Source organism: Podarcis raffonei, chromosome 1 (genome assembly GCF_027172205.1).
Source record: "Podarcis raffonei isolate rPodRaf1 chromosome 1, rPodRaf1.pri, whole genome shotgun sequence".
In the NCBI taxonomy this organism is placed as follows: Eukaryota; Metazoa; Chordata; class Lepidosauria; order Squamata; family Lacertidae; genus Podarcis; species Podarcis raffonei.
The window spans coordinates 80,882,680-80,904,416 of NC_070602.1; the positions used below are offsets into that span (position 1 = coordinate 80,882,680).

The following is a 21,737-nucleotide window of genomic DNA, read 5'->3' on the forward strand; positions in this document are numbered from 1 at the left end:
TTCCATAGATCTCTCTCTTATTAAGCACCTCAGCTTTTTCTCTCTCTCATCAGCTGCTAACCCAGACAACTGGTTCCCTAACACACACACCTGATCTTCCTCGCCACCGTGGGCAGAGGTTTCAACAGACACCGATGTGCTTTGGCTGCTGGCCCAATTCTATTTAGAAAACTTATATCCTTCCCTTCAGTGTACTATTATTCCATGCCCAAGCCAAGAGACAAGCAAATGTAGGTGGTCAGCTGAGGAGGTGCAGTGCAATGTTTTTCTGCTTGTATTGACAGCCGGTGCCCTGATGCAAACTGCTGCCCCCCACTCCCTGGGAAGTGGCGAGTGATCCCAATTTGTCTGCAACATGGAACTGCTCTTCATTCAAACGGGGACATAAGGCTCTGCCTAACTAGCTGTGAACTGCAGATAATCTTTTGCAGTTATAGATTGGGATTAATTCACTGGTTCTGCTATAAGCTGCACAGCAGCATTGGGTTAGGCTTGGAATTTCTGCTATGCTCATTTCTCATCTGTAATTACAATAAATGTTTTAACGAACAAGATGAGAATAGAGAACGTGTGTGGCATCTCTCTACCTGTCAGTATGGACAATACTGAGCTAGATGGACCAGTGGCCTGTTTTGTAGAAGGCAGCTTCCTAGGTTTCTTATATTTCTCCTCTCCAAGTAGGAGCCACATTCTGTGGCAAGAGGATTTGGGTCCCCCAGATGATAATGGTAGTAGCTAAGGAAGGCCTAGCTATGTGGAAAGTATCACCATCTATTTTCAGTCACTAAGGTGGAATCTACACACATATAAAAAACACTGTGAAAATGTATTTTTAGAAAACGTTTTGGAAAATATGTTGAATTTGGCATAGCTCACTGTCACCATCTAGTGTCACATTTGTATATTGCACTTTACAACACACTTAAAACATTTTATATGCAGCTGTGTAGCTGAGTCCTAGGTGACAGACTGATAGCTCTTTTTCAATCCAGGTGGAGGCAGGAGCTTCCTGCTCTGGTTTAAGAGAGACAAATAAAGTTCTTGTCTAGTTTCCTGACTGGTGTGCCCTCTACTCATTTCAAGACACCAGTGGCTATTTTATTTACAGTAGTAGAAAAAGCAGCACCAAGTGCCAGCTTTAGACAAAATGTGTGGGTCTTTTCCATGACGGAAAGAAGCTACAGCAGACACTGTTTCCCTCGGCTTTGAAGAGAGAACTTCTGCACCACTCTCCCCGCGGGTTCTTTGAAGGCTAAACTTGGGGTGACGCAGGAGACCTGTGGATATTAATGAATATTACAGGAGAGTCATGAATATTCTCCTGACATTTTATATGATTTAGGGTAGATGTTATAGGATGAAAGAAGGAGAGCTTGGAATCTTGGTCTTGAGTTGGACAGGAGTTTTGAAAGGTGGTTTCAACACTGGGGAGAGACGGAGTGAAAACAACAACAACAACAACAACAACATTGGGGACAGACCGTTTGGAAGAAGGAGTTGGAGGTAGATTATGGAGAGACAAGGTGGCAGGGTTATAGTTTGATAGAGTAGGGTCAACATTGCTGTTAGTCTTTGTTCTATATAATTAAAGTAACCAATGAGAAAGTACAAAACTGAAACCATACTGAATTATCATAAAACCTTTTATTCATTTGGCTTCAACAAATGGATGTCTCATTCACACATTCGCTTGACTGCCTACGCTAGAGGAGGGAAACATTCAAATACTTGGTATCTGGGGTGGCAGCGGAAATTTTAAAAAGAGTCTGGAAATACCTATCAGAGACCCAGCTCAAGGCAGTACAACTTACAGGGAGGGAGGGAGGGAGGGAGAGAGAGAAGATGATGCCCAAGGACCATATAGCTGAAGGATGGGTGGCATGACAAGCGAGTTGGAAAATGGCCCATGAGTGTCCACCTTTCCCAATGCCTAATAGGTCTCTTCTGTCCCATGATGGCTTTGTCTCGTTCTTTCTCAGGTGCTACAAATCTGTGGATGTGGCTATGAGGAAATAGGGCAGGAGGAGACAAATGGTCCATGGAGGGTGGGCAGGGAAGTATTGAGAAGTAGAGCACTAGATGGTGCCTAACAAAGTTATCAGTTTGGTCTCCTGCTAGTTTCTGCTGTCTCTTAAATTAATAAGGATACCAGAGAGTGGTTCTTCATTCTCTAATCCAAAGATGTGGCCTGTGGCCCACTAAGATGTTGCTGGACTACAGCCCCCATCGTCCCTGAGCATTGGCCATGCTGGGTGGGGCGGATGAGAACTGGGGTCCAACAACATCTTGAGGGCCACAGATTCCACATCCCTGGTCTTCTGCGTACTTTGTGGGAAGCTGAGCAATGTCACTGACATTCATTTGGGTGCTATGAATCTTCCAATGACTTTCTTGAAGGCTGCCTTCACATCTTTGTTGCGCAAGCTGTAAATGAAGGGGTTGACCAGGGGGTTGACCACGGTGTAGAAAAGAGCATTTGCCTTGTCTGCATTTGGAGTGTGTTGTGAGCTTGGTCGGGAATACATGAGGAGGATGGAGCCATAGTAGAGGGAGACAGAGAGTAGGTGGGCAGAGCAAGTGGAGAAGGCCTTGCGCCGTCCTGCAGCTGAGCGGATGCGTATGATGGCTGCCACAATGCCTGCGTAGCAGCCCAGGATGAGGGCAGTGGTTGCCAGCACATTGCAACCAATGACTGCAGCCAATATGAGTTCATAGACCCGGGTATCATCACAGGCCATCTTCACGAGTGGTGGCGCATCACAAAAGTAGTGGTTGATAATGTTGCTCCCACAAAAGCTTAGCCGAAAAGTGTTTCCTGTATGTACAATAGCATTAGCAAAGCCAGCTACATAAGAGCCAATGACCAACTGGGTGCAGAGCTTCTTAGGCATAGCAGTGGTATAGAGAAGTGGTTTGCAGATGGCCACATAGCGGTCATAGGCCATGGCAGCTAGCAGGAAACATTCACTGTAGGCCAAGCCAGCTGAGAAGAAGAACTGAGCTGCACAGCCTGCCAGGCTCATGCCGTTGTTCTCAGACACACAGTCGTACAGGATCCGGGGAGTGTAGACGGAGGAGTACCAGATATCCAGGAAGGAAAGGCTGCCCACAAAGAAATACATGGGTGTGTGCAAGCGGGAATCTAGGTAGATCAGTGTGATGAGACCCAGGTTTCCAGTCAATGTGAGAGTGTACGAGAGCAGGAACAGAACAAAGAAGAGGATCCTCAGGAGTGGATCTGTTGTGAAACCCATCAAGATGAAGTTGGTAAGATGTGTGCGGTTGCCTTCAGTTTCCATCATCACCATGGATCTCACCAGTTGATGTAGGGAAGAGGCATGCTGTCATTCCCCTCAATGGTATTATATAGAGCACACCTGTGATTTGGAGGGATGGATTTATTAAAACGACATACAAAATGTAATATGTACCTTTTAAAATATATACTGCAGGAAACACCGGAGTATTGGCGAAAGTCAGATTAGTAGAATGGAATTCACCTCCAACTCTGATTAAATAGTATATTGCAGCCTTCCAATCCCTTCTTAATACTGCCCATCTCTAAATAACTGAGTGTAGAATATTCCCACCCACCCTCCAGTTGAAAGATTGTATTAGAAAATGTAAAACTCTTCAAAAGTGTTTTTCCTGGGAAATCAGAAAAAGTTTACTGTGGTGTAACTGTCCAGAGTATGGTTTATAAAGAAATGCCACAAGAGGAATTACTGCAACTCAGCACCAGAGAGCATACTCAGGCAAGGAATTGACATAACTATGTGTAAACAAATAATTCTACACGCCTTATCAAGAAATAGTTTAACCGGCAGCATATGGCTGTGTACACACAATACCGTTAAAGTATATCTGAAACACATTCTCCGCCTGAAAGAATTCTAGCCACTACAGTCTGTTGAGGGTTGCTGGCAAGTGTAACTCTGTGAGGGGTAAACTAAAATGCACATAATTCTTTGAGGGAAAGAATGTGCTTTGGATATGCTTTAAAGGTTGAGTGTGTTCACAGCCGTCAGGGACTCCTTGGTCACAGAGGACTGATAGGAGGCACCAGTTGGGGAACCTCCAAGAGAAGACGGCTGAGAGGCCAGGGATCAGTGGGAGGAGGACAATGAGTGGTCAGAGGGAGAAGAGGGAGAAGACTAGGAAGAGGAGGTGTCAGAAGCTCAAGAGCTAACAGGGTTTAGTGAGAAGGGAGAGTCTGTGGAACAGAGAAGTCCAGAGTCAAAAGCTGAAACAGAAGCAGAAGAGGAGGGAGGCCAAGAGGTCCTCTATCGCCTATTCATGATGATTTGCTCTCAGGGCAGTTGTACACAATCCTGTTTTCAACGCAGTTTGCATCTTCATGGGATGGCCACACTACTTTATTCCGAACTTAAAAATGGAAAGTGTAATGCTGGTGGTCAACAAAAGAGGTTTAAAAACCATCTCAAGGCAAATCATAAAAAATGTAGTATAAACACCAACAATTGGGAAACATTTGCCTGCAAGTGCTCCAATTGGAGAACAGCCTTTTCCAAAGGTGTCATGGGTTTTGAAGGCACTCGAACTCAGGACGCAAGGGAGAAACGTGCTAAGAGGAAGGCACCCTTGGCAAATCTACACCGTGATCAACTCCCGCCCAGAAACCAATGTTCCCACTGTGGAAGGACGTGTGGATCCAAAATTGGCCTCCACAGTCACCTACGGACTCACTGTTAAAACTGTGTTTATGGAAGACAATCTTACTCGGCTACGAGTGATTGCCAAAGAAGAAGATTTCACTTCCTGTCAGTGCATGTCCCATAATAATTTCCTGCTGAAATTCTTTTTATACCCCATATGTTCTGTTTTATTATTTCCCTACCTTTGTTGTGCTAAAGCTTCTCTGGACAGCAGTAGTGCTGGGGAAGCATTGCAAAACAGCTGATAAAACAGAATAAATCCATTTGCAGTTCTGAGTCATTCAAGGGTTTAGAGGGTTTTTTTTAGAAAAGCATTTTGATTTAGTTCCAGAAACAAATTAGTAACCACTGCAGGATTGGTTTGATATGCTCATACCCCCTAGCCCAGGTGAGCAACCTGACTGCTGAATTCTGTACCGGCTGAAGTTTTCAATCCTTCTTCAGAGGCAGCCTTACGTATAATGCATTGCAGCAATCTAACCTAGGGGATACCAGAGCACAGATGACAGAATTTAGGCTATCCCTGCCCAGAATTAGTAATTCACCTGGCTATATAAAGCCATTAAATAGCTCTTGTACAAAAAGAAACATGTCATTTGAACCCATGAAATCACTTAGTGATTTTACAGCTGCTTCAGGAGCTAACTGCATTGGATTAAGTTGGAAATTAGGTTGTTTGAATGTCAAAGTTTGCTTTGTTTTTGCAGGGACAAAAATGTGAATCAAAATATTTTGGTCTTCCATGGGGCAGACTGAAATCCTTTTTTTGGTTTTCAGCTATTTCTGTAAACTTACATGCTTTATTTCAATTCAATTCAAAATCCTTTATTAGGCATATCACACCTCACATTAACAAACAAACATCATATACAGACTGTATAAAATACGGGCTCAGCGAACACAATTTATCCCAGTCCTATTCTTAACTCCAAAAAATAAATCAATGTACATAAATAATATAATACAACACAGCAACATCACCTACCATTAAAACCACTAAGTCTCTTTATCATGGCCCATTTTTTCTTCATGGACAGCACTTAAAATTACATGCTTTATTATAACCTATAGTCAGAACTCATGAAGGATTAGGGTTATGATGAAAGTCATATATTTTAAGTTCTTGGAAAAAAGTACTCTTGAGAAGAGAAACAGTTTTACTGCTGGTCGGTTGGGCTTCTGATAAGGCAAGAACAGGAAATGAGTGTGCAGGCACTGGGGATGGGGGTGGGGTGGACCTCTCAGTTTCTCATCTTTCTAATTTTAAGCTCAGTTCTCCACACTTCGATGTTGGTTTGTGATTTTAAAAACCCATCATTAAAATTCACCAGCATCTTAGGGCAAGTTTTACCTACTATAGATTTGTATGTAATTTTGATATATATATATATATATATATATATATATATATATATATATATGGCAAAATAATCCTCCCTAGCACACTTATGTTACTTTCACCAGTATACACATTCTTATGCACACTTTGGCACATGCTTTTGTGTATACATTTCCTGAATGCGCATGGGAATGTGGTGCAAGAAAAGTGGTCTGTTGCCCAGATGGGAAGTTTAAGCTGAGCAAAGAGTAGCATGGAAACCAACTATGGGGACATCACTATGGTCTACACCAGGAAGAAGCAGACTTACCTGTATGAAGCTCGGTGAGTTTTCCTGTTGCCTGCAAAAGGTGGCTTATATTGAAATGTTCCCCTTGCTCCAGCCAAGCTAAAGTGACCGCAGTTCTTCCCCAAGAGTCTCCCCAAGTCAGGATAACTCAATAAGCTCCCTATAGAAACAATTAGAATGTTTGCTTCTTCTGGATGATTTGATATGGGAATAAGGACGCAAAATTATTTTCTCTCTCTCCTGCTCACTAGAGAATTTACACCAAAAGGGAAGAAAACACCACAAACATAACAAAGAACTTGGTTTGTGAGTTCTCCATGTAGGGCTGCCATATTTCAAAAAGTGAAAATCCGGGCACTTTTACAGACGGCCGAATTCCTGCTATGTGTGGGAAATTCTGGACATTTCTGTCCGGTCGGATTTTTTTAATGTGGCAAATGTCTGGGGTTTTTTCTTTACAGTAACCCAAGAAAAGTTTTCTAGTGCATTAGACTCAGATCTAAGGCACCTGGCTAAGCTAGTCTGCAGCAGAGAATTGCAACAGAGAACCTGTTTCTCAGTTCTACACAGTGGAAGTGAGGAACAGGTTTAAGGATTTAGATTTGCTGGACAGAGTGCCTGAAGAACTATGGATGGAGGCTCGCAACATTATACAGGAGGCAGCAATGAAAACCATCCCAATGAAAAGGAAATGCAAGAAAGCAAAGTGGCTGTCCAACGAGGCCTTACAAATAGCAGGGGAGAGAAGGCAAGCAAAATGCGAGGGAGATAGTGAAAGATACAGGAAATTGAATTCAGATTTCCAAAAAATAGCAAGGAGAGACAAGAAGGCTTTCTTAAACGAGCAATGCAAAGAAATAGAGGAAAACAACAGAATGGGGAGAACCAGAGATCTGTTCAAGAAAATTGGAGATATGAAAGGAACATTTCGTACAAAGATTACCATAATAAAGGACAAAAGTGGTAAGGACCTAACAGAAGCAGAAGACATCAAGAAGAGGTGGCAAGAATACACAGAGGAATTATACCAGAAAGATATGGATGGCTTGTACACCTCAGGTAGTGTGGTTGCTGACCTTGAGCTAGACATCCTGGAGTGTGAAGTCGAATGGGCCTTAGAAAGCACTGCAAATAACAAGGCCAGTGGAAGTGATGGTATTCCAGCTGAACTATTTAAAATTTTTAAAGATGATGCTGTTAAGGTGCTACACTCAATATGCCAGCAAATTTGGAAAACTCAGCAGTGGCCAGAGGATTCGAGAAGATCAGTCTACATCCCAATCCCAAAGAAGGGCAGTGCCAAAGAATGCTCCAACTACCACACAATTGCACTCATTTCACACACTAGCAAGGTTATGCTTAAAATTCTACAAGGTAGGCTCAAGCAGTATGTGGACCGAGAACTCCCAGAAGTGCAAGCTGGATTTCGAAGGGGCAGAGGAACCAGAGACCAAATTGCAAACATGCGCTGGATTATGGAGAAAGCTGGAGAGTTCCAAAAAGACTTCTGCTTCATTGACTATGCAAAAGCCTTTGACTGTGTTGACCACAGCAAACTATGGCAAGTTCTTAAAGAAATGGGAGTGCCTGATCACCTCATCTGTCTCCTGAGAAATCTCTATGTGGGACAAGAAGCTACAGTTAGAACTGGATATGGAACAACTGACTGGTTCAAAATTGGGAAAGGAGTACGACAAGGCTGTATATTGTCTCCCTGCTTATTTAACTTACAGTGGTGCCGCGCAAGACGAATGCCTCGCAAAACGAAAAACGCGCAAGACGAAAGGGTTTTTCGGTTTTTGCGTCGCTTCGCAAGACGATTTTCCCTATGGGCTTGCTTCGCAAGACGAAAACGTCTTGTGAGTTTGTTCGCTTTTTTCCTAATGCCGCTTGAAGAGGCGCAGTTGCGACGGACCGTGCTTCTCAAGACGAAAAACATCGCAAGACGAAAAGACTCGCGGAACGAATTAATTTCGTCTTGCGAGGCACCACTGTATATGCAGAATTCATCATGCGAGAGGCTGGGCTGGATGAATCCCTAGCTGGAATTAAGATTGCCGGAAGAAATATCAACAACCTCAGATATGCAGATGACACAACACTGATGGCAGAAAGTGAGGAGGAATTAAAGAACCTTTTAATGAGGGTGAAAGAGGAGAGCGCAAAATATGGTTTGAAGCTCAACATCAAAAAAACGAAGATCATGGCCACTGGTCCCATCACCTCCTGGAAAATAGAAGGGGAAGAAATGGAGGCAGTGAGAAATTTTACTTTTTTGGGCTCCATGATCACTGCAGATGGTGACAGCAGCCACGAAATTAAAAGACGTCTGCTTCTTGGGAGAAAAGCAATGACAAACCTAGACAACATCTTAAAAAGCAGAGACATCACCTTGCCAACAAAGTTCCGTATAGTTAAAGCTATGGTTTTCCCAGTAGTGATGTACGGAAGTGAGAGCTAGACCATAAAGAAGGCTGATCGCCGAAGAATTGATGCTTTTGAATTATGGTGCTGGAGGAGACTCTTGAGAGTCCTATGGACTGAAAGAAGATCAAACATGTCCATTCTTAAGGAAATCAGCCCTGAGTGCTCACTGGAAGGACACATCCTGAAGCTGAGGCTCCAATACTTTGGCCACCTCATGAGAAGAGAAGACTCCCTGGAAAAGACCCTGATTTTGGGAGAGATGGAGGGCACAAGGAGAAGGGGACGACAGAGGACAAGATGGTTGGATAGTGTTCTCGAAGCTACCAGCATGAATTTGACTAAACAGCAGGAGGCAGTGGAAGACAGGAGTGCCTGGCGTGCTCTGGTCCATGGGGTCACGAAGAGTTGGACACGACCAAATGACTAAACAACAACAAGCATCTTAAATTAGCTACATACTGTATAAATCCCTTCTCTTGTGACTAAACTAAAAGGATGCTGGCCCAGCTGCAAGATCTTGGAGAAGGAATCTGGGAGGGCAAGGGCTAACAACACCCTGCCCATAAGAAGAGGCCATATGTACATGTTAATACATTGTTCTGTGCACACTTACGTTCACAGAGATGTGAACACGAGCCCAAATACTTTCATTTGGCAAATGAGGGTGGAATATGTATTATTATTATTATTATTATTATTATTATTATTATTATTTTGTTGTTGAAAGTTGAGAACATTGTAGGGGTATTTAAAATGACAGTCGTCATAGCAACCTGTAGTTAAAAGTAGAAGTCAGCAACCATGTCCTCTTTTTTGCTATTCAAAATATGGCAACCCTATGAAATAGATATTGTTCTTAATTCACCATATTGGTTTGTGCGTTCTCCATGTAGGGTTGCAGTTTTTCAAAATGTGAAAATCCAGGCAATTTTACAGACGGCCAAATCCCGGCTATGTCTGGGAAATTCTGGACATTTCTGTCCATGCGGATTTTTTTAATGTGGCAAAATGTCTGGGGTTTTTTGTTTACAGTAGCCCAAGAAAAGTTTTCTAGTGCATTAGACTCAGATCTAAGGCAACCTGGCTAAGCTAGTCTGCAGCAGAGAATTGCAACAGAGCAGCATCTTAAACTACCGTATTTTTCGTCCCATAGGACGCACCGGCCCATAGGACACACCTAGTTTTTTAGGGGGGAAATAAAGGAAAAATGTTTTTCATTTATTTCCCCCCCAAACCAGGTCGGGGAATCCAAACCAGGTCGGGGAACAGCGGGATGGTGGCGCTGCGCCTCCCCGCTGTTCCTTGAACTTGTGGGGCTAGCACTGGGGAGAAGCACGCTTCTCCCCAGCGCCAGCCTCCAAACCAGGTCGAGGAACAGCGGGATGGCAGCGCTACGCCTCCCTGCTGTCCCCCGAGCTTGTGGGGCTGCCCGATGTCTGCCCGAAGCGCGGGGCGCTCTGCTTTCAGCGCGCCCCGCGCTCCGGGAAGCAGGCTGCTATCCGCAGCCTAGGGAGCCCTGCGGGAACGCCCGCGGGCTCCCCAGGCTTGCGGATAGCTTCCTGAAGCTTCAGCGAAAGCCTGCATTCGCCCCATAGGATGCACACAGATTTCCCCTTCATTTTTGGAGGGGGAAAAGTGTGTCCTATAGGGCAAAAAATACGGTAGCTACATACTGTATAAATCCCTTCTCTTGTGACTGAACTAAAAGGATGCTGGCCCAGCGGCAAAATCTTGGACGAGTCTGGGAGGGCAAGGGTTAACAACACCCTGCCCATAAGGAGAGTCCATATGTACATGTTTGAAACAGTTTAATACATTGTTCTGTGCACACTTACGTTCACAGAGATGTGAACATGAGCCCAAATACTTTCATTTGGCAAATGAGGGAGCAATAAGTATTATTATTATTATTATTACTATATTGGTGTTGAAAGTTAAGAACATTGTAGGGAAATTTAAAATGAGAGTCGTCATAGCAATCTGTAGTTAAAAGTAGAAGTCAGCAAACATGTCCTCTTTTTTTGCTCTTCAAAATATGGCAACCCTATGAAATATATGTTGCTCTTAAGGGGGCAGCATACACTTAATTCACCATCCACTAAATATGCCACAGGATCCGATATAAGGACTTCTGTATCATGGACCTTAACTTTGGGCAAATCTGCTGTACCTGGTTAAAGTGATGTAATGATTATTCGCTCTTCCCAGGAGACCATGGGAATTGTAGCTCTAGAGCAAAAGCTGACAGAATATGCCGAATTAGATGGTTTATCAGAAAAAATAAAGAATAAATCAAAACAGGAATTTGTTTCAAAATGGGTTTTCAAAGAATATCTGAAAAATAAATATAGTAGTTTAAATTATGTTGCAGCATTCGAGGAACTTCAGTAATAGTTGCAAGGTAGATATAAGAAATTAGATTTATTAAGAATAAGTTTAATTATGATAAAAGTGTGTATAGGCAATAAGTAATATGAATTTGAAATATGGAATAGACAGGAGGTTGGGTCTTTAGTGTTAAGACCAATGGATGTTTTATTGTTTGCTAAGAAAATTATGTGTCTATGGTTATTCTTGTGTGTAATTTGGTATTTGTTTTTTCCTCTTGTTGTTGTATCAATAAAAAACTTATTTTTTTAAAAAAAAAGGATCAAGGAAGAAACAAGAAAGTCTGTATGTATGGTTTTATTCAGTCATTGTGTTGCAAGACAAAGAATCCAGCTCTTAACTCCTTAGTGATGTTGCTCACTCTGAGCTCCTCCCCTTCCTTGCCCAGCAACAGTACTTGGCCCTTTGCTCTTGAATCCTAATTGAAAGTCGAGTCCGTGGGGATGGTGGCGCTTCTATGCTCTCTAAGAACGTCTCTGTTGGCCCCTCCTTCTCTTAACACCTCATAATTTGGCAACTCTGATTTCTGCTGTAATTCATTCCTGTCTCTCTTCTCTTGAAACTACTGGGGGGGGGCAAGCAGTGGAGAAGGAGGGGGCGATCCTCAGCCCTCCTCTTAAGTCCTGCCCCTGACATGTAGGTGGGATGCTTAATCCACTAGCCACCTTTTCTATTGCTTCCCCTTGTCCACTACTTTTTTACTCTCTAATCCATAGGTGGAGAACCTGTGACTTGCCAAGATTTTGCTGGACTACAACCTCCTTCATCCCTGAGCATTGGCCATGCTGGTGGGACTGACGAGTGTTGGAGGCCATCAACATCTGCAGGGCCACCAATTCCCCACCCTTGATAAAAATATGTATTATGTGGGGAGCTGAGCAACGTCACTGACATTCATTTGGGTGCTATGAATCTTCCAAGGACTTTCTTGAAGGCAGCCTTCACATCTTTGTTGCGCAAGCTGTAAATGAAGGGGTTGACCAGGGGGTTGAGCACGGTGTAGAAAAGAGCATTTGCCTTGTCCCCATTTGGAGTGTGCTGCGAGCTTGGTCGGGAATACATGAAGAGGATGGAGCCATAGTAGAGGGAGACAGAGAGTAGGTGGGCAGAGCACGTGGAGAAGGCCTTGCGCCGCCCTGCAGCTGAGCGGATGCGTATGATGGCTGTCACAATGCCTGCATAGCAGCCCAGGATGAGGGCAGTGCTTGGCAGCACAGTGCAAACAATGACTGTGGCCAAGATGAGTTCATAGATCCGGGTATCCTTACAGGCCATTTTCACGAGTGGCTGCACATCACAAAAGTAGTGGTTGATAATGTTGCTCCCACAAAAGCCTAGCTGGAAAGTATTACCTGCATGCACAATACCAACAGCGAAGCCAGCTGCATAAGACCCAGCAATCAGCTGGGTGCAGAGTTTCTTGGTCATGGCACTGGAATAGCGGAGTGGCTTGCAAATGGCCACATAGCGGTCATAGGCCATGGTAGCTAGCAGGAAACATTCACTGTGTCCGAAGCTAGCCGAGAAGAAGAACTGAGCTGCACAGCTTGTGTTGGATATGATATTGTTCTCAGACACACAGTCGTACAGGATCCGGGGAGTATAGACGGAGGAGTACCAGACATCCAGGAAGGAAAGGCTGCCCACAAAGAAATACATGGGTGTGTGCAAGCGGGAATCTAGGTAGATCAGTGTGATGAGACCCAGGTTTCCAGTCAATGTGAGAGTGTACGAGACCAGGAACAGAACAAAGAAGAGGATCCTCAGGAGTGGATCTGTTGTGAAACCCATCAAAATGAAGTTGGTAAGATGTGTGCGGTTGCCTTCTGTTTCCATCATCACCATGGATCTCACCAGTTGATGCAGGGAAGAGGACGAGTAATGCTGTCATTCCCCTCAATGGTATTATATAGAGCACACCTGTGATTTGGAGGGATGGATTTATTAAAACGACATACAAAATGTAATATGTTATTTCCCCCCTTGTTTTACAATAGCAAAAGAAGATAGACTTTTCTTTTTCCATCTGGCAATGTGAAACTCAGCACAAATCAACCACTGCTAAAGTGATCCTGTAAAAGAAGGGTAGGCACTTTCTGCCTCAAATATTGTGGGACCAGAAGCTTTGGTGGTGGGATACAGAGAATCGCTGGGGAAATTGAGGTGAATTGAGAGGACATTTTGCTGAGGCAATGAATCTGAGGAGTAATTTTGGTTTGGTAAGGGCGGTAGCTCTCCACTGTCCTCCAGGGAGGGGAAAGCCAGGATTTATGAGGTAAAATTCCTGACAATGTTCTCCAGTGGGGTCTGGGGAGCTCTCTGTATCCTACTATGCCGCTTAAGCCAACTTGAAAGGCGGAATGGGTGAGACCTGGGAGTGTGTCCCTGCCATGGAGGAGCCTCCATCTCTGGCATGATTTGTGGTTAGTTTCTCATTAATTTGGAACATTGGTGTTAATCAAGAGGTGCTCCTGGACCAACATATACTAATGGGCTGCAATCAATCAGCTGCCGAGAGGACTGTGTTTGGCTTTTTGAAGGTATTTGAATGTTTTTTCTGAAGCTTGAAAATCCTCACAACAGCTGGGAAGGAAAGGGAAGGACAAGGTGTTTTGTGTTTTATATAGTTTTCAAATGGTTTCTTTTCTTGTCCTCTCCTGCAAAAAGAAAGAAATGTGTTTAGCCATGGCTATGTTATTTTGTCTGATACCAAGGAAAAGGGGGGGAGGCTTTTGATTTATGCCCAATGAGGAATTTAACAAGATTTTATTATGCCCTCCCCACTCGATTGAGGTGGAATGGACTTTATTTAAAATTATCTTTGGACTGGACCAAGATTGTGAGGGAACAAGGCTGATTTACAAGAATGAATGGCTGCTGCACAGATCTGGCAAGAGGCTGTATCTGAGAATTTTTTTTAAATCTTTAGCTGTGTGCCAAGGAAGAACTCCAGGGTGGAATTTTAATGGCAGAGATTGGACATGTACTCTGTGAGTTATTTATAGCCACAGCCTGTACGCAAGATGGAATGTGACCTTGAAAACACTGCAGAGGACTGAAGAAAGGAAGATAGTAATTAACCCTCCCAGCACACCGGGTCTGAGACAATAATGTTTATGAAGGAGTACACACCTGAAATGGATTTTATATTTATAGGAAGTAACAGAGACTATCAAGGCATATTAAATGGAATGGGATAGGTCTATAAGAAGAAGTGATACAAAAGAAGGGAAGCTATCCAAGGCTCTTTTTCAGATGACAGAAAATTTAAGTTTAGTTGATATACAAAGAGAAAAACACCCACTGGATAGACAATTCACATCTTTTTCATCCATGAATAATTCGGTGAGCCGAATTGACTCTGTGTGGACATCTAGAAATTTGTACATTATGGTAAAGAAGGTAGAAATTCTACCCAGGACACTTTCAGATCACAACTCTATTATTATGGAATTAAGAACTGGGCAAAATTCCCCACTGAGATGGAGATTAAATGAGAATTTATTAAACGATCAAGAAATATTAGAAAAGGGTGGGGGAATATTAAAATATTATTCTGAAATCATTTGAATCAAGAGACAAATTTGAAAGTGGTATGGAATGCAAGCAAAGCAGTGTGTGTGTGGGGGGGTGTTATCCAGCAAAGTGCATACCAAAAAAGAAAAGAGAGTTGGAAAAGCAATAAATTCTACAACAAAGAAAACGGAAAGAAAAATAATTGATCAATTCCCCTAGAAAAGAGATAGTTAAATAGGGTATTAAATTATTGCAAACACTTAAGGACGAAGAGGTGAAGGAAGTGATGGTGAAGTGGGCACATGATATTGGCTATCCAACTGAGATGGAAAAATGGGGAAAACTATGGGGAAAAGACTTAAAATTCATTGTGTGCTATCTGATAAAATAAAACTTTATGGAAAGGACTTACAGATGGTACCTGACCCCATCCAAATTAGCCAAAATAAAAAAGAACAGCAACAAGAGATGTAAACAATATGAAGGAACCTTATTCCACATGTGATGGACATGTCCCCAAATCAATTTTTGGGAGGACGTGATCTATGAGGAACTAAACAGAATGCTAAAACACACATTTTTAAAGAAACCTGAAGCTTTCCTATCAGGCATTCTAATGATAAGCATCCCAAATGAAAATAAAAGAGTGTTTCTTTACGCAACAACAACGGCTAGAATGATAATAGCAAAATACTGGAAAAGTGAGTTAATACCAACAATAGATGAGTGGCAATTAAAGTTGTGTGAGTACCTCGAACTAGCCAAAATGACAGAACTAATAAGAGATTAGGAATGGGTTTGCTTTAAAAAATACCTGACAAAATATGGTTCCAAAAATAATACTTGGTTGTCCTTAGATTAATTTCACAGATATAATTGAAAAAAACTGATCTTAATAAGTGAATATAGAATATCTGTCACTTAAGAGAAGTGTCAAAACTGCAAAGAGATAGAGGGAAGTCAACTAATATAGCAGGGATTCAAACTAGTCTACTGGAACAGAAAGAAGGTGACTATAAAGAAAGAAAAGAAGGATTACAAATGTAATTTCTTTCTGAGAACCTGGCATATAGAATATTCAAAATGCTGTTTGTATCCTTTGATCAATTTTGTGTGCCTGATTAATTCTTTTTCATTTTTTATTAATTATTATTTTGCCTGTTGTCACCTTTGTTGTTTATAATAGTTTTAGAAGTATTGGCACAAAGAATAAGATGTAATCAAGATATTAAAGGCAGAGTGGGACAGAGACAATATAAATTGAAAGCATTTGCAGAGGATGTGGCAATATCTGTAGAAGAACCAATAGAGTAAATCTCAAAAGTATTACGAAAGATAAAAAAAATTTGAGACATAGCAGGTCTTAAGATTAATAAAGATAAAACCAAACTCTTGGTAAAAAATATGAATGATGAGAATAAAAACAAATTACAAGATGTATCTGGCTTAAAGATTGAAAGAAAGGTTAAGTATTTAGGTGTATGGGTAACAGTAAATAATATAAAATTGTATAAAGATAATTATTTTAAAACTTGGGAAGATATTAAAAGAAATTTGCAAATTTGGAATAGAATGAATCTTCCACTATTAGACAGAGTGTCGACTATAAAGATGAATGTATTATCAAGAATGTTATATCTGTTTCAATCGATTCCAAGTGATTGGCAAGACAGATTGTTTCAACACATAGCAAAAATATATTTCTAAATATATTTGGCAAGGGGGGGAAACCGAGAATAAAATATAAAATATGATAGATGCAAAAGAAAGAGGAGGCTTTACCCTGCTGGATATGTCTTTGTTGGTTGAAGGAATGGATGACATTCGAGAATTCACATATTCTAAATTTAGAAGGTCATGGGAATGTTTTGGTTGGCATGCTTATTTATGGTATGAAAAGGTGAAAGTACATAAAGGATTTACAAATCATATAATTAGAAAAAAATTGTATAGTGTATGGGATAAATATAAGAATTTATTAGAGGTAAAAGCACCACTGACCCTCACCGTTGGAAGCTACAGCGGTAAAGAAAAAGAATAAGATAGAAGGATGGACAGCATAGAAATTTATTAAAACAAGAGGGAGGAGAGTACAAATTAAAATAATTTAAGGACTTATCAGGAGAATTAACAACATGGATACAACATCACCATTTAAATGAAGTATTTAAGAAAGGTAGGATATGAGGACTTGGGGAACAAATATCACAACTGAGGGACCTGTTGGAATGTAATGCTGTCTAAAATGTATAAAATATTATTGGAATGGGAGACAAAGGATGAGTAAGTAAAATCCTCAATGATACATTGGGCAATGGATATTGGTCATATTATAGACATGGAAGCATGGGGACGATTGGGAAATATGGATATAAAATTTACAGCATGTTATGTTCTAAGAGAAAATTACAGTGGTACCTCGGGTTACAGACGCTTCAGTTTACAGACTCCGCTAACCCAGAAAGAGTACCTCGGGTTAAGAACTTTGCTTCAGGATGAGAACAGAAATCGTGCTCCAGTGGCGCGGCAGCAGCAGGAGGCCCCATTAGCTAAAGTGGTGCTTCAGGTTAAGAACAGTTTCAAGTTAAGAACGGACTTCCAGAATGAATTAAGTTCTTAACCCAAGGTACCATTGTATATGAAAATGCTATATCAATGGTATCTTAACACCGAGTAAATTGGCAAAAATGTATAAACCTAAATCAAATAAGTGTTGGAAAATGTAAAGATAAAGAAGGTTATTTTTATCATATGTCTTGTAGTAAGGTTAAAGCTTACTGGGAAATGATATATAATGAAATTAAAAGGATATTTAAAACATCCTTTGTAAAAACAAACAAACAAACAAAAACCCAGAAGATTTTCTTTTGGGAATTATAGGGACAGAACTACCTAAACAGCATAGAAACTTATTCATATACATATTACTTCCCCCAAAATAGCAAGAAGAAGAAGTCACATCAAAGGAAAAATGGATACAAAAACTTATGGAATATGCAGAAATGGCGAAACTTATTGGAATAATAAGAAATCAAGATAACATTTTTTAAAAAATAAAAGAATGTAAATGGTTTATTGAATATTTTCAGATAAATTATAAACAGATAAAAACACTGGCAGGATTTTTGTAATAACCTGCAGCTTTATAAGAGTATATATTTGAAGAAGATGAATAAATGAGCAAATTAAGTTAATTCGGATATGCGGAAGATATTAAAAAACAAATATAAGAAAATGCAGAAAGAGGGGGAAAGGAGTCAAGTTTTGAAATGTTAAAATGATTGTAAAATCAATGAAATGTATAAAATTAGTGAAATGTATAAACTTGAAAAGTATAAATAAATAAACAAAATACACACATACACTATATAAAGCCATTAAACAGCTCTATATTAAACAGCTCTTGTACAAATTGTACAAACATGTCATCTGAACCCATGAAAACACTTAGTGATTTTACAGCTGCTTCAAGAGTTAACTGCATTGGATTAAGTTGGAAATATGGTTGTTTGAATGACAAACCTTGCTTCTTAACTATGAAAATATGGCAAGATAATTTAATTCTATGTGATGGCTTTTTCTAAAGCTCAGCCTGCAGTGCTCTTGATAGTTTCTACAGGGGCAGTTTGTATCTGGCAAATATATTTGATCACCAATTGTGGTATTCTCTTTATCTAAGGATTTGCAGTTCTGTATATAAGAATCAAATACTTAAGATCATTTGCTGTTTGAAAAGGAGACCTAGTCCGAGCAACAGCAACAAAAACCCAGCAAATTCTTGCAGCTTTGTTTTTGCAGGGACAAAAATGTGAATCAAAATATTTTGGTCTTCCATGGGGCAGACTGAAATCCTGTTTTGGTTTTCAGTTATTTCTGTAAACTTATATGCTTTGTTATAACCGATAGCCAGAACTCATGAAGGATTATGGTTATGATGAAAGTCATATATTTTTAGTTCTTGGAAAAAATTACTCTTGAGAAGAGACACTGTTTTGCTGCTGATCGGTTGGGCTTCTGATAAGGAAAGAACAGGAAATGAGTGTGCAGGCACTGGGGATGGGGGTGGGGTGGACCTCTCAGTTTCTCATCTTTCTAATTTTAAACTCAGTCCTCCACATTCTTATGTTACTTTCACCGGTATATGCATTCTTATGCACACTTTGGCATATGCTTTTGTGTACACATTTCCTGAATGCACATGGGAATGTGGTGCAAGAAAAGTGGTCTGCTGCCCAGATGGGAAGTTTAAGCTGAGCAAAGAGTAGCATGGAAACCAACTATGGGGACATCACTATGGTCTACACCAGGAAGAAGCAGACTTACCTGTATGAAGCTCGGTGAGTTTTCCTGTTGCCTGCAAAAGGTGGCTTATATTGAAATGTTCCCCTTGCTCCAGCCAAGCTAAAGTGACCGCAGTTCTTCCCCAAGAGTCTCCCCAAGTCAGGATAACTCAATAAGCTCCCTATAGAAACAATTAGAATGTTTGCTTCTTCTGGATGATTTGATATGGGAATAAGGACGCAAAATTATTTTCTCTCTCTCCTGCTCACTAGAGAATTTACACCAAAAGGGAAGAAAACACCACAAACATAACAAACAACTTGGTTTGTGAGTTCTCCGTGTAGGGTTGCAGTTTTTCAAAAAGTGAAAATCCGGGCACTTTTACAGACGGCCGAATCCCGGCTATGTCTGGGAAATTCCAGATGTATAGCATCCTTATATTTCCTCCTCCTCTTCCCTCTTTCTTCTCTTGGTCTAGTACAGAGGTCACCAACACGGCTCCCAGAGATGCACATGTACCCACAGATGCCTTCCCAGGTGCCCACAGGGGCCTCTCCCCTCTTGGAAAGCAGATTTGAAAGGATTCTATTGCAGCCAATATAACAGGTTGTGTTGTGTGCTTGGTAAGCATGTGGGACAGTTCCCCCAATTTGCAAAAGTGCTCACAGGCCCCAAAAGGCTGGACTCCTCTGGCCTGGTGGACAGTCTTTTGGAGGACAGGGTTTGCTTTTATGCCACTGTTTTGATCTTTTTAGGTGGTATTTTTGTTTTAACGGTATTATATTGTCCACAGCTTAGATATTTTTAAAGTGTCTTATAACTGCTTTGAAATAAATAAACTATACAGAGAGGGAAGTGAAGCCTTAGATTAGCAGTACCCGGAGGTCCAGCGGTCCGCCAACCCCGTGGCCAGAGGGGAAAAACAATTCCAGAGACTTCTTGGTCAGAGAAAAGAGATTTATTGAGATCTGCGCAGAGGCAGCCAGTGGAGTCCTCTCCAAAGACTGGCTACGCCCAATTTCACATTTGCAAACTTTCTTATACCTTGAAAACACCCTTCCCTCCCCCAAGCTTCCCCAAAACCTTCTCCAATCAGCTGGCAAGTTTTAGCTTACTTCCTTATATGGCATATGGCTATCTAAACGCCCCTTCTTCCCTTGTTCGTGTGTTCTTCTCTTGCGTTACTGCATCAGAGAGCATGTGCAGAGAGTACTGCAGTTTCTACTTAGCTGAGAGAAAAAACAGGAAATGGGCTTCCCTGCTAGCCAGCAGAAAGAGGAAGCTGGCCTCTTCCCTGCCAGCCGCTGCTCGCTCTCTGCTAGCCGGCAGAAAGAGGAAGTAGCTCCCAGCTTGCAATTGCGGTTTTTTGCTAGCTGCTTAACCACAACTGCAGAAGTTAGCTTAGGTGCAGATAGTATTGAGATTAACCCTTTCAATTCCCTCCTCTTCTTTTGGGACAACCTATCTCCTAGGTTCGTCCTGGTCTCTCGGGTTTATAATCCTGGGGAAGAGCAATAAGGGCCATGATTCTTTTTGCATCACACCTTGTAAGCATTGCACGAAGCAGGGTATACAGAGGCAAAGAAGCAGAAGGATTAACAGCGGCCCTGCTAATAATACCACAATATGCCTGAGCCAACTGCCATGAGGCAGCCAGGAATATAACCAACCCCATAGATCACCTCCTGTAGTTTTCAGCGGGTTCCTGGCTATCATTGTTTCCATGTGATCAATGGTGGCTGAAATGCTGACATTATTATCTGGGACATATCTATTTTATTGCTGAAGGGCCCACTGATACTCGTGCTCTATCAGCTGCCTTGCTTCTTGGGAGGTTGTGTCCCACCTCTCTGAGGAGGAGCCTATTATCTTAACCAATTTTCCCACCTGTCCTTGTGGATGCTTAATACTCTCATGATTTCTTCCCAACACACTGTATCCGAAAGGGGCTTCTCCCTCTACATATATTAACATATACCCACAGGAATATATATATCCACCCTTGCAGAGGCCTGACACACGGAGTGACTATATCAAAGAGTTCTGGCCCCAATATCAAAAGTCCTGGCGGTGCCTTAAATTTTGCTGGGGAAAAAAGTCTCTACGTTGGGGACGCTGCCCGCGGGCGTCCCTCCCATCCACTTGTCCAGTCGTCTGGCGCTCTTCTGGAGATGGTTAGCTTCAGAGGATCATCAGGATTTGGTGTAACTGTCCAATCTAAAATAGCCTTCTTCACTTAAGTGTGGTGGACCCAAGGGGTGAGGTAACAGCAGTGGGCCTGGGTCCACCTGTTAAAAAAGAGAGAAAATCTCGGGAGAATAACTGCACATAATTATCAAACTGCACATTTTGACTAGCATGGGGGGTTATTGCAAAACTGAGTGGACAAAAGCTGGTCCATTGTCAGATCCTATTGACCTAGGTAGTCCATAGCGGGGAATGATCTCCCTAAGCAGGCACCTGGTTACTTCAAATGCCTTTTCAGTTCTGGTGGGCCAGGCTTCAACCCATCCTGTATACGTGCAGATCGCCACAAGCAGGTAGCGGTATAGTCCACAGCGGGGCAATTCAGTGAAATCCACAACAAGGTCTTCCATGGGTGCAGTTCCACTATGCTGAATCCCCGGGGGAGCCAAGGGTCCGGTTCTGGGATTATTCTTTTGACATAGCGGGCACTTCCTGGAAATCTGGGCTGCCAGTTGATAAAGGTGGGCTATGTAGAAGCACTGCTTCAGCTGTCTGGTTGTGGCATCTGGTCCCATGTGGGTGGACTCATGGTATCTCTGAGTAATCTGCCGAGAAAGGGACTCTGGAATCCATA

General features: G+C 41.8%; 2 protein-coding genes across 2 annotated transcripts; both read right to left on the reverse strand.

The window, feature by feature from the left end:
* Positions 1-2,357: 2,357 nt before the first annotated feature.
* LOC128402609 (olfactory receptor 9G4-like) lies at positions 2,358-3,312 on the reverse strand. Its single transcript, XM_053366870.1, has one exon. The coding sequence runs from the start codon at positions 3,306-3,308 to the stop codon at positions 2,358-2,360; it is 951 nt and encodes a 316-aa protein (XP_053222845.1). The 5' UTR covers positions 3,309-3,312.
* An 8,573-nt stretch (positions 3,313-11,885) lies between these two features.
* Positions 11,886-13,074, reverse strand: LOC128402615 (olfactory receptor 9G4-like). The gene has a single exon (XM_053366882.1). The coding sequence runs from the start codon at positions 12,962-12,964 to the stop codon at positions 12,014-12,016; it is 951 nt and encodes a 316-aa protein (XP_053222857.1). The 5' UTR covers positions 12,965-13,074; the 3' UTR covers positions 11,886-12,013.
* Between the last annotated feature and the right edge of the window lie 8,663 nt (positions 13,075-21,737).